The following is a 12,669-nucleotide window of genomic DNA, read 5'->3' as shown; positions in this document are numbered from 1 at the left end:
CGATAGTCGATAACGCTACTGAAAGCACAAGAAAACCTTGCAAATAAATGATCTCTTCATATAATATATGCATAGATATACTCATGATTATTTTTTTCTGTCTAGCTGGGATGACTGCCGATGAACAGAAAAAAAAAGGGCACCCGAGAGGCAAATACTGATTCTCAGCCAAAAAAAGTTCTGAAATTTGTATCTGCAGCAATATGATGTTTCCCATGCGAACACTTTTGATGCAGATACAACTAATAAATATACTAAAGATTTCGTTCAAAAAATAAATATACAAAACAGAATTCCAGGTCACCAGTCTACCAAGTAATTCCAAGTAGCATATACGAATATTGGTGAATGTAGCACATGAAAAAAAATTGAACCCTACCCTATTGTTCAAAAGACAGAGTAGCAGAGATGGCACTTGGACAGAGTATTACTAACACTGGGAGCTGGAAACTGTTACCAACAAAATCACCTGAATAAATGATTGCGTATTTTATTGGCTATAGTGGGAGATGAAACCCAAATGCTAATTTCCATTGGTTATTTTTTGAAAGGCCATCGGCAAAAGCTTATGAAAATCACAAGCAGCAACTCACTCAAATTTCCTCATCTATCATCTGCAGTCTTGTAAGAAGAGTAAAGCCCAGAATCACAGAGCTATGACTGCAGTAATGCATACAAAGTCATCCAAAAGCCAAGGAATTCAACAATGAGCTTGGCCTGCTTAGATAAATTATTGAGCATGTTTCGTATGCACACGGATCATCTATATAACATAGTTCCTTCTTCCAATGTGTCAGCCCACTAGACCATACCAAGTACAATCAACTATCTCAATATAGTCAAAAAGATTTGAGTCTGAATACCTCCCCCACAAGACAAATCAAAGAGTCCACTCTTCACCATTCCGCAAAAAAATTGAAAGGTATGTATGCACACTGATCATCTATATAACATAGTTCCTTCTTCCAATGTGTCAGACCACTAGACCATACCAAGTACAATCAACTATCTCAATATAGTCAAAAAGATTTGAGTCTGAATACCTCCCCCACAAGACAAATCAAAGAGTCCACTCTTCACCATTCCGCAAAAAAATTGAAAGGTATGAAACCAAGTTAAGAATCAACTGGGTGCAGCAGATGACAAACCCTGGGGTTTGTCCACCTTAATAGAGCTCAAGCCTCTGTTCTTCCACACATTATGCTCCTGCATCAACCTCCTAATCTTTATCACACCATCCCACCGTCCACCCATAGCATAAAGGTCTGTTATCAGCATATATAATCCAGTGTTTTCATCAGATATCCCCAGGGCCAATGCTTTCTCAATTCCCTCCACAGCAATCTCAAAATTCTTGAACTCCTTGCATGCTGTCAGCAGTGATGTCCAGATGATGACATTTGGTTCCACTTTCATGTTTTTTATAACCTCATAAGCATCCTCCAACAGCCCTGCCTTGGCATAGAGATCAACCATGCACCCGTAGTGATGTATGTCTGGCTCAAGGCAATATCTGTCAACCATAAGCTTAAAGAAATCCCTACCTTTCTCCACCAGCCCAGCATTCACACATGCCCTGAGCGCGCCTGTGAATGTCATCTCATTTGGTTGCACTCTTCTTTGACACATTTCCTCGAACAGCTGAACAGCCTCGTTATTGCACAGATGCGAAGCCATACCACAGATCATAGCTGTCCAGTGTATAACATTCCTATGAGGCACGAGAGCAAACACACGGGTAGCATAGTCAAGGCGGCCGGCCTTGGTGTAGCCATCAATGAGCGCCGTCCCAAGGTGCATACTAGGAGGGATGGCGTAGCGTATAGCATAACCGTGAATGGCCCTGCAGAACGGCGGCAGCAAGCCAGCTGAAGTGCAGGCTGTGAGGAGGGTGGCGAGCATGACATCATCCACAGCAATGTCGGTAGTGAATGTCACCGAACGGAAAAAGGCAAACCCGTCAGCGAGGCGACCACGTGAGAAATAGCAAGCGAGCATGGTGGACCAACACACGATGTCCTTGTCGGGGATGTCATCGAAGAATGCGCGCGCGGAATCAAGGTCGGAGGAGCGGCACAGCGACGACAGCATGACGTTGAGGACGTAGGTGTTGCGGGTGGCGGGGGGTATTTGATCGAACAGCTGGTGGGCGGATGGCGGGGAGAGGAGCGAGTAGGAGCGGAGGAGCGAAGAGGCGATTTGGGGGTAGGCGAGGAGGTTGGACCTGAGTAGGTGGCCGTGGAAGTGGGAGATGAGCGGGAGGGAGGAGGCGGCCGTGAGCGGCCTAAGGGTGACCACGGCGGCGCGCCAGGCGAGGTGGGATGGGTCCGAGGGGCGGAGCCGGAGGCGGAATTGGGAGTAGAGGTGGAGTGCCGAGGACGGGCAGGCGGCCCCACCCCCGCGGAGGGCGTTGAGGAGCTCGCGGGTGGTGTGGCGGTGAGTAGTAAAAAGGAACATGGGGCAGGGAGCAGGGGTGCGAGCCGGCGCCGGCGCCGGCGGCGACGCGGCGGGTTTGGATTGGAATCAGGGCGGCCGAGAGAGAGCGCGGGAGGGCCGGGTGGTGCTCGGCTGGCCGGCTGCTGCTGGCCTAGCGTTGGCATTGTTGGGTCGGGCAGGTTGGGCCACACGTGGGCCGTACTGCTGCTACAAGAGAAGGCCCATTTAGTAGTCGGTTTTTCTCCCGCCCGAGGCCGTCGGTCGGTTCAGTAGTATCTCCGCCGAACTCGGTTCCGAGTAGGGTAGAAAATGTGTCCTTGCAGCACACGTTTGTGGAATTCAGATAGATGCATTTGAAGTTTTGAACTGGGATCTGTTATGATCTGTTACTATATGTGGCCAGGTCATGATCTGAAAACACAACCACCACATGCCAGGGAGAGAGAAATATATGGTATGGTTGACATCAGATCCAAACCAAAAAGGCCATATCAAGAAACTACCTTTCTTGCCCAAGGTTTCATCATGTGCTGGACTTGGACTCTGCTTTGGCCCATCAGATCCTTGAAGATAAGTTCCTTCTTTGGGCTTCATGAGGATACAATTCTAGTTGGTATAGGATTCTGATTGGACCAACAGATCTAGAGGTAGTTTCCCATAAAAAAAAAATCTATGGGTGGTTTCCTGGCCTATAAATATGCAAGATTGGGTTCCATGGTACCCTTCCCTTCCCCATAATCAAAGGTCAGCAGGTGCTAGGGTTTTTCCATTGTCATCAAGGTGACCAAGTGCCAAAAGAAATTGGCATTGAAGGGACTTGATCTTGATCATATCAAGAACCCTTCAAAAACCTTGGGGCTGCTTGATCTGATCCATATCAAAAGTGAGGCCTGCAGTTGGAAGGCAACAAGGGATAAGGTCTGATCACATCAAGAACACTTCAAAGCCTTGGAGGTGCTTTGATCTGATCTATATCAAATTGCAGCAGGAAGGCGACAAGGGAAAAGATCAAGATTCAATTGCAATTCCAAAGGTGTGTTAATAGAGTGCTTTGCTATCTTAATATCTATTTTTAATCTCTTGAGATACATATGATCTGGATGTGTTCCTTCTTTAGAGATTATTTCTTCTCTCTATGTTCTCTAATCTTTTTTGAGAAACCGATTATATCTGTCTTGGGTTCAAAACTGAAACTCGATCATGCCCTCGCGTCGTCCTCCCTAGGCGGTACGAGGGCGCTCCGCGCGTCGGAAAAAAAAAGCGCCACCACCCTCACTAGTTGGCCACCGCCATCGTCGCCGGCCAGCGGCGGCCCCTCCCACCCTCCTCTCCCCTCGCCTCCCCTCCTTTTCCCTCTCTCCTTCTCTTCTTTTTCCCTTATGCATCTTCCCGTGGCAGTTACGGTGGCACGGCGGCTGGCTCTTGCAGCTTCACAGCATGGCTGCTAACAACTCCTGATTTGTGCTTGGGGTGGACGGATCCGCGTCTCCCCTGGCTAGATCCGGCCTTTCCCCCTGTCGCGGTGTCCCTGTTGGCCTTCGAGCTAGCGTTGGCAGGCGACAGCGAGCCGGCTCATGGTGCCTGCAGTGAGGGTGTCTGCGCGCGTGCGGGGTCGGCTGGTGACAACGGGGATGCCCGCGTCCATCACCAACGCCCAGGGACACGGGGTAGCTACTGCTGTGTTGCAAGATGGCGTCGTGGTTGCTGCTTTGGTGGGTCGATACGCGCGAAGATGCATCGATGGCGCCATGGTGGCGTGGTCACGGCTTGTTCAAGTGCCCAGTAGCGCCGTGGTGGCGTGGCTGGCGACGGCCAAGTGGGGGCGCGTCCGCAGCGCCATGGTGGTGTGGCTGGCGCGTGCTCGCAGTCCCTGGTGGTGGCATTCTTCCTCGGCTCCTTGCAAGGGAATGGCTTCCTCGGGTGGCAAACGGCACAGCTCGACCTTCCTGGTGAGTTTGTTCGATTGCTAGCAAGGACGGCCTACTCTCGGCAGCATGCATTAGGAACTGAGCCTGAAGCGAAAGCTTTCGGCCATGACTGGATGATGGCGACGACGCTCTCGAGTGCCGTTTATCTCCTTGGATCTCCTTGGAGGCGTCCATCGGTTTGGCCTTAGTCCTTAAAGCTGTGAGTTCTTCCTGGGTGAAAACCTCGACCGCGTTGGTCAGGTGACGGCGGCGCCATTGGTGTCGTATTCCTCATTGGATGCATCGCCTTGGAGGCTACCATATCTGCTCAATCTCACCCGGAAGATTCAGCTTAGAAAGTAGAAAGAAAAAGAAAAAAATAAAAAAAAGGGTCGGTTGGTGTTGAGTTGCAGCAAGTTGTGGTGCCTGGGGCCATTTGCTTTGGGCAAGTTGAGTAGTGTAATGGTATTATACGGTTCGTGTCGATGTCCCAATCCGATCGGCTAGAGTTGTTGCGGCTCATGTCGATGTCCTAATCCGGCAGACCAAAATTGTGGAGATGAGTTGAGTTCGGCGTGTGTTGATGCCCCAATCCAACCTGTCTTTGTTGTTTGTTTGAGTTGAGGAGTGTGCGGTGCGTGTTGATGCCCCAATCCAACTGGCCAGATTTTTTTCATTGGTTGTATCGCCCAGTCTAGATTCATTTTTCTTTTAATATAATCGGCAGCTCTCCTGCTTGGTTGTCTTCCCATTCCCCAAACCATCTTTTCAAGTAGATTCATCCCACATGAGCAGCAAGCACATATCAAACGTTTTCATCTCACAGTCGCCGCGCCCGTTAGTCTCCTCCTGTGCACAATGGACGCTTACAGTTGCAGCGATTATGAGAATTGAGTAGCACTAGCAGTGGGTAGATTAATTCTTAATTTCTCACCCCAAATTCTCATGGGATACAGGTAGTGGCGTAGTTTAAATGGGGACACCCGCAGCTAACTATATACTAATTCTTTCGATCTTGACACGCTTTACTTATTTCTTGGCCCAAATTTCTTAATGTTCTTAGTCTAATCCAACTAGCAGCCTTCCAATAAATATTTCCCAAAAAGTAGTTAATTGTGACATTCTAATATCACTTTCATTGTTATTAAAAGAGTTGCTTTAGCAGTCTTCCAATAATCTCATCTCAATTGGAGAGTCACAAAGGGGAAGATAAAGGGAGTTTGCCGGAGTACTATTTTTTCCAGTAACTCTCCCAATATAATAGTTGGATTGGAGAATGGGGAGTTGTTGGAGATATTCTTAATGATAAAAAGAGATAATCTTATTTATTATAAGATGCCCTTCCAACACCCTTCTCCATCCACCCTTTTCCATCTCTTCCTCACCACACCCTCATTATATATATTTTCCTCCCCTCCCACAACCCCCCCCCCCCCCCCGGCCGCCGTCGCTGCCTTTTGCCCTATTCTCCAACTCCAACAAGATCTGATTCTGTGGTACATCTTTGGCTTGCTCTGACTCTATCTTCAATCGGCTCTTACGGTCTTACCCTCCTCTCCAAGTCCAACGAGATCAGATCCCATCATCTTTGTCTTCGGTGGCGGTAAACTCCATCTTCAGCTCTAAAAAGGTTAGTATTCAATGCTAGTGTTTGTATATCGTTAGGATTAGGTCGGATTCACCGTACTCTCTAGGTGATGTCGAAATATATCTGCATAGTAGTAGTAGTGCAGCGGGTTGGGTTGTAGAAGGACATACATGAGGCATGTTTGGCATGTGGGGTAGTAGAGCCAAGTCCTGTTGGAGACGCCGCGGCTTGTTTGTGGGCAACGGCCATGAATTTAGCAACCCAAGAACTATGCGTACCTGAATTCAACAGTCGAAATTTGACTGCAAAAGTGAGGAGATTGGGGAATGGACAAAGGTATGTATGAGTTGTTGGATCTCGATCTAAAAGCTAAAAGATTAGCATTGAATTGATTTATAACAAACCAATCTTATTCAAAGTGGCCGAAGATGTCAGGATAACGTGTTAGGTGTTTGTGCTTTAGCCAGCCGTTATATCTCATTTACCATCGATAGTAACTGCTTCGCGAGTTGTGATCAGGGACGGATCTTTGTAGAGGTAAGTGAGGGCAAAGAGCCCCACTCAAATTTTTATGCTAAAGGAGTCAACAAATTTTCATCATGCTATAAATTTGGTAATCTATCTTAAAGTGTACCCTTCCTTAAAGATTACTCTAGATCCGCCCTGGTCGCGACACCGATCAAGCCTCAGGTTATGTATGGTTCCGCTTTTCTTGAACTTTTCTTAAACTCGCTTATTTAAGTAGGATTTTATGATAAGCCGGTTCTCTGCTGTTCTGGTGCTCGACAATTCTAATTATTTTCGCTTAGAAATACGGGGCTCAGCCGCTTAGCAGATAAAACTTAAAAGGGGCGCACGCTATGTTTTCTACTTCTGTGCTAGATGGTTTCTACGGTAAATGAGAAATGAGCCGGGGGGGGGGGGGGGGGGGGGGGGGGGGGGGTGTTGAGACAAACAGAACCGCAGTCTATAAATCGCACCATGGCTCGGGCCGCGGTGACCGGGAAGTTCGTGCAGCATCGCGGGCCCACAAGGGTCCTCCGTGGCAACGCTCGCGCTGACGGACAACCCAAGAAAGGCACGCACACAACCTGTTCGACGAAAGTCTTGAGCGGCGAGACGTATTTCTTTCGTTTCAAATTTCTTCGGTTCTTTTCTCCACTTCCTGCGAATTTTACTTTGACGAAACGCTTCTGCAAACGTTTTGATTCAGTTGATTGTATTTTCTAGTTTAAGAATTCATTATCATTTCCAAAGCATCCTCATGGTGTTCCTGTTGACATTCTCGATACCATCGACCCCCACTAACCGCTCCCTACGCTTTTGTCATGTCATGAACAGCAACCGCCTCACCGACGTGACGACGGACGCCATGGACGAGCAGCTGGACATCAAGCCCTTCTTGTCCCCGATCACCGCCACCCCCATCCAGCGGGGCCTCCACGGGCCCAGCACCTTTCAGGCGACGGCGTTGCCACCGCAAACGCAGGCGCAAGCCGCGTGCGTCTTCAACCGGGCCGCTTCGGAGTTGTCGGGTGGCATCGGCTATCGGACCAGCGGCGCTGACGAGGCACTCGAGGGCACCTCGGCGCGTCGTCCTTGCCCTGCACCACGGTTAAGCAGGAAGTTCTGGAGTGCCGGCGATTATGACGCGGGCGCCGGGAGCTCTGCGCCGCAGCCTCAGAGTACGTACGGCACAATGCTGAAGTGTTTCGTGCAAAATTTGTTAGTTCTTGGTAGTGTGCCTCTAACACTCTTTTTTGAACGAAATGTGCCTCTAACACTCGATGTCTCGATACTGTCCACTTTGCTCTTGTTGCAGCTGTGCAGAATCGCATGTGCGTCCATCCTGAATTTCTACACTCCAACGCCACTTCACACAAATGGCCATTTGGAGGTAAGCTTTTGTGTGCAAACTTTTTTCCAGACTACAATGTTACCGTTGCATTGTGTCTTTACACTTCCTTTGCCTTGTTACAGCCGTGGCGGAGTTGTTGGACAACGCGGTTGATGAGGTAATTAAACAGCTTCATTGTTCAGTGGCACGCTTTGATTATTCAGGGTGGAATATGTGATTGGATTGTATTTTGTCAAACAGATAGAAACTGGTGGTGCTACAAGAATATTGGTGGACAAAGTCATCGACAACCGGAACGGATCACCAGCTTTACTAGTTCAAGGTACCGATTACTATCATACTAATCTTGTTTCCTTCACTTAATCTAACAACATTTTGAACTGACATTTGATCTGGATAATAAGGACCTAAAACACAAACTTGTAAAATCTCCTGATCCTTTTTTATGGAGTTTGCATGAGTTATAATGGAATTGTGTTTGAAAATCTGGGTATGCATACCATGTCTGTAATTTGAAACTAACAGAGTGCATATTTTCTGATTACTATATAGATGATGGTGGAGGCATGGATCCTGATTCCTTGAGGCGTTGCATGAGCTTTGGATTTTCAGAGAAACAATCAGGATCCTCGATTGGACAATGTATTGCCTACTAACTTGGTTTTATAATGCCCTAGTCATCTCCTGAAAAATCCACTGTTTAACATTTTGGTATTTACCACTCTGATCAGATGGAAATGGATTCAAGACTAGCACAATGCGGCTTGGGGCAGATGTTATTGTTTTCAGCCGCTGCACAAAGAGCGGGTACAAACGCACTTATATTTTTTTCCTTCTGCGAACTACTTTTCTTTCTCAATTGAAATAATGCCAGGTTATCTGTTGGTTTCAGTGGGCCTACACAGTCCATTGGTCTCCTGTCCTACACTTTCTTGGTGGAAACTGGCCAGACAGATGTTGTAGTTCCTGTGGTATGCTCTCCCTGTGTGTGTGTGTGTGTGTGTGTGTGTGTGTGTGTGTGGTTAAGACAATGTGTATGCACCACTTTCCTTATTCTGATGATACATTTTTCTCTTTTTAGGTGGATTACAAATGCAATCTATTAAGAGGGCAAACTACACGACTGGAGCGGCATGGTTCAGAGCAGTTTTCCTCAAATTTGGCAGTGTTGCTGAAATGGTCCCCTTTTGCAACAGAAGAAGAGCTGATGCAGAATGTATGCTAAACCTGCCATCCATTTCAAGTCTAGAGATAATATTTGATTTACTCTAAGAAAGCACTACGTTGTTAAGTTGACTAACTCAAACGTTCCAAAACTACAATTTGGAAATACTCCTAGCGTTGTCACACCCCCACACACAGAAATGAATTTTGGGTGTAACCAGCACAATCCCATCTAGTATCAGTAATACAGAGCCTATTCAAAATGCTAATGGTTGTTTTAATCTGTGGTTGAACAGTTCACAGACATTGGTCCACATGGCACCAAGATTATAGTGTTCAATTTATGGTCCAATGATGACGGTAATTTGGAGCTTGACTTTGACACAAACCCAGAGGTAACCATTAAATATATAACTTGAATGATTTTTCGTGATTGTTATTTTTCTTACTAAAGTAACATTCTTAACTCTGAAGTTGTAATTGCCTTCTCTTGGACAACTGTTACCATTAATCTAATAGTAGCCTTTTAATCTTGCTGTGTCTTGTAGATTCTTTTTGAAAAGAGGATTTTGCTTTTGTTGCACATTGTCAGAGTGTTTTCTTACAGGTTTTTGGTGTTCCCTGTTGAACTGGACATCAAAGTTCTTGCTGTTTATTTGTATTTCAGGATATTATGATTAGTGGCGCGCCAAATCCAGAAGAATTTAGTACGGCTGTGAAAAGGGCTAATGAAAATCATTTGGCTAATCGATTGCGCTATTCTCTTAGGGTGAGTGTCATACTGTTTGCAACTCCTGCACAATTGTCGTGAGTTGGTTGCTGACGTATCATCCTGCAGGTCTACGCTTCTGTCTTGTATCTGCATCTACCAGATTACTTCAGGATCATACTTCGTGGGCAAGAAATTAAGCGTCACAGCATTGCTGCTGATATAATATACCCTGAATGCATCAGTTATAAGCCCCAAATTTGCGGTAGACAAGAGGTTTGTCTTCTTTTTTTTTTTTTGAGGGTCAACGGGGGGAGATCCCCACCTGAATTTTCCATTAGGGCCTTTGAGAAGGCCAAATTTCTCATACAACAGTTTGTTCAGCAAGAAAAACTAGGGGGGGAGGGAGTTTTACAGGTATAGTAGGCGGTTTACATTGAAATAAACAAGGAGCACCATGCGTTGGCTACATACTGTTCTTCATGCTTGAGGCACAGACTCCAGAGCCGGGCCTCATCCCTACATTGCGCCCAGAACCTTGGATGACTTGGTTGTACGTGCTGAAAAACCAGATCGTTCCTTTGTTTCCAGAGCAACCAGCAGACGAGAAGCAGGAACCTAGAATAGTGACGAGCGGGGACTGTTGTCGGGTGAGCTACAGTCCAAAGAGCTTTGACAGTTGCGTTACCCGTTTGAAAGCCTAGCGAATTCCAAACATGCGACGCGAACTGACAGTGGAAGATGATGTGATCACAGTTTTCCTCTTGCCCACAAAGCTCACACGATGGACTGACCAGGATGTTAGCTGCAGTGCTGCAGTGCATTGCTTGCTCGCCTACTCTTACCAAAGGAATAGACATGGAGTAGTTTCAATAAGCTTGTACTCATTTCTCCTTTTTGCACTTGCTTTGGTTGATTCAGGCTGAGGTTCTTACAACCATTGGATTCTTAGATGGAGCTCCAACTATTAGCGTGCACGGATTTAATATCTATCATAAGAATCGCCTTATTTTGGTGAGCTTCTGGTCCCTTGCATTCATTCACTTTGTTTGAGGATGCATAAACTAAAAAGTAAGGTTCACACAAATCTTTGCCTGACATTTTATTTTCAAAATAAATTTATCTATTGCAGCCGTTTCATCGAGTTCTGAGTTCTGCGAGCAGTAAGGGTAGAGGCGTCGCTGGAGTACTGGAGGCGGACTTCATCAAGCCCACTCATGACAAACAGGACTTTGAGAAGTCGCAGCTGTTTCAGAGGCTGATGAACCGCTTGAAAGACATGACTAACGAGTACTGGTAAGGTCCAGATTCTGTTTCCTTGCATAGTTGCATGATAGCTGTTCCTCCCAAATCTACCACGCACCAAGGTTTTTGCTTCAGCCAATGATCACCATGCAATGTTTCAATTCTTCCTCAGGGATATTTATTGTCACAAGATTGGATACGTGAAAACACCACGTGTGCGTGCAGCTCCCGTTCCTCGTGCTCCTCCAGCAGTGCTGCCAATAGAGAATGGCCCTGCTGAACCATCAGAGGGGAGTGCACCTGCTCCTGTGGTTTCGGTGCCACCCTTGAGGTCCGACAGCACCTACGTGAATGCAGTTCCAATTGCTGTTGCGCCTGCTTGTTTTCGCGCAGCACCTGCTGGAACAGAGGGTGCTGCACCAAGAACACCTACTGGTTACTCCCCGCCAGTCACGCAGACCACGCAAGTCAACCAGACGACCTCATCTTCCACCGCTCCTGGCACTGATTTGGGTGCGACAAGAAAGAGGAAGAATGACGATGAAGCTCCGACGGCTTCGTTTAAAAAGCAGGCCACGCATGATTTGGCTGGCAGCAGCTCCGCTAATGATCAGGTCAGTAAAGGATCTTGCTGTTCATCCATGCTACCCTGTTTATGCACTCTTTTCACCTCAATCAACTATGAAATGTACATTGTATTGAAAACTATTGCCTCTGGATGGCACAGGTATGCCAATACATGGGAGAGCGAGAGCTCAAGGAAATTTCCTTCTTGAAGCTGGAGAATCGGATGCTCCGTGAAGAGTGAGTCCGGCAGCAATCCTGCTTCCATTTCATCATACAGTGATTTTGGGCAAAGCATGTAACAGCATTGTTTTGCATTATTTGTAGGTGCACGCATTTTGAGATGGCAGAGAAGGAGCTGCTGGCCAAGGTAATCTCTCATCCCACCCTGTGTAGTTGTCATGATCATCAACACAGAACTGTATGCCCGACTCGATTACACCGTGCTGATGAGTCTGACGAACCCTTTGATCTGCTTGTGCTCCACAGGAACAGAATCTGCGGCTCGAGATTGAGAAGGCCCAGGAGCAATACAAGATCCTGCTGAACGAGTACGTTTCGGTTGAAGCGGCTCCGACACCGAAACGAAAACGAGTACAGTAGGCATGTTTGTTTCTCTGGAGTCACCCCGTCGCGATTTTGTCGTGCTGGCTCCTTGCTCTCTTCGACGCTGCGCACGAGGCGGTGGTGCTTTCGGACGGCCGGTGTTAGGGGGCACAGTCGAACGGTGTGTGCCCGTGAGCAAACGAAGCTCAGAAAGCACGTCCTGGTGTTTCTTCTCCGTGGTTGCATGTGTCGAGGAACTTTGAGCTTTGTATGCGATTTGTAATTTTGTACAGACTAAGGGTGCGTTTGGTAAAGTTCTTAAAGCTGATTCTCAATTGAATCTAGTAGGAGTTCTGCCAAATAATTTTTTCGAAAGAAGTGATTCTCTAAAATGAGTTAAGAGACTGTGAGTTGAAAAAATAGCTTTTCCTGATTCTGTGGAGTGATTCTCCATCCTGATTTTAAAAGTTTATATTAAAAATTGAAGAGAACCACTTTCAACCATAGAATAACTTCTATCGTAGAATTAGTTTCCTACATAATCGGATGGAGCTAGATCCATCCGATTTCTCGATGGTTGTGTCTTGTGTGTAGACGGTTTCTCGATGGGATTGAGAAGTGCTGAACTGCTGATGCTTTTGGGAAATTGAAA

At 46.8% G+C, this 12,669-nt stretch overlaps 2 protein-coding genes across 2 annotated transcripts; one reads left to right on the top strand and one right to left on the bottom strand.

Moving 5' to 3' along the window:
* Nucleotides 1-470: 470 nt before the first annotated feature.
* Nucleotides 471-2,551, bottom strand: LOC117854909 (pentatricopeptide repeat-containing protein At1g33350). Its single transcript, XM_072293755.1, has one exon. The coding sequence runs from the start codon at nt 2,455-2,457 to the stop codon at nt 1,123-1,125; it is 1,335 nt and encodes a 444-aa protein (XP_072149856.1). The 5' UTR covers nt 2,458-2,551; the 3' UTR covers nt 471-1,122.
* Nucleotides 2,552-6,897: 4,346 nt separating this feature from the next.
* On the top strand, nt 6,898-12,357 carry LOC117858299 (protein MICRORCHIDIA 6). Its single transcript, XM_072294026.1, has 17 exons — nt 6,898-7,616; nt 7,754-7,828; nt 7,912-7,946; nt 8,030-8,111; nt 8,342-8,431; nt 8,521-8,596; nt 8,682-8,760; nt 8,871-9,005; nt 9,250-9,348; nt 9,621-9,722; nt 9,792-9,938; nt 10,584-10,676; nt 10,795-10,958; nt 11,080-11,521; nt 11,635-11,711; nt 11,799-11,841; nt 11,961-12,357. Exons 1-17 carry the CDS (start codon nt 7,196-7,198, stop codon nt 12,072-12,074), a joined length of 2,274 nt encoding a protein of 757 aa, XP_072150127.1. The 5' UTR covers nt 6,898-7,195; the 3' UTR covers nt 12,075-12,357.
* Nucleotides 12,358-12,669: the final 312 nt, after the last annotated feature.

The sequence above is a fragment of the Setaria viridis genome, chromosome 5 (genome assembly GCF_005286985.2).
Source record: "Setaria viridis chromosome 5, Setaria_viridis_v4.0, whole genome shotgun sequence".
Classification (NCBI taxonomy): Eukaryota; Viridiplantae; Streptophyta; class Magnoliopsida; order Poales; family Poaceae; genus Setaria; species Setaria viridis.
This window is presented reverse-complemented; position numbering and strand designations above follow the sequence as displayed.

What these genes read in the sequence shown, in the direction of transcription:
- LOC117854909 (XM_072293755.1), bottom strand. Translation starts at nt 2,457, where the DNA reads ATGTTCCTTTTTACTACTCACCGCCACACCACCCGCGAGCTCCTCAAC.
- LOC117858299 (XM_072294026.1), top strand. Translation starts at nt 7,196, where the DNA reads ATGGTGTTCCTGTTGACATTCTCGATACCATCGACCCCCACTAACCGC. An exon ending in ATAAGAATCGCCTTATTTTG is followed by an intron (nt 10,677 to 10,794) that starts GTGAGCTTCTGG and finishes TATCTATTGCAG; the next exon opens with CCGTTTCATCGAGTTCTGAG. An exon ending in AATCGGATGCTCCGTGAAGA is followed by an intron (nt 11,712 to 11,798) that starts GTGAGTCCGGCA and finishes CATTATTTGTAG; the next exon opens with GTGCACGCATTTTGAGATGG.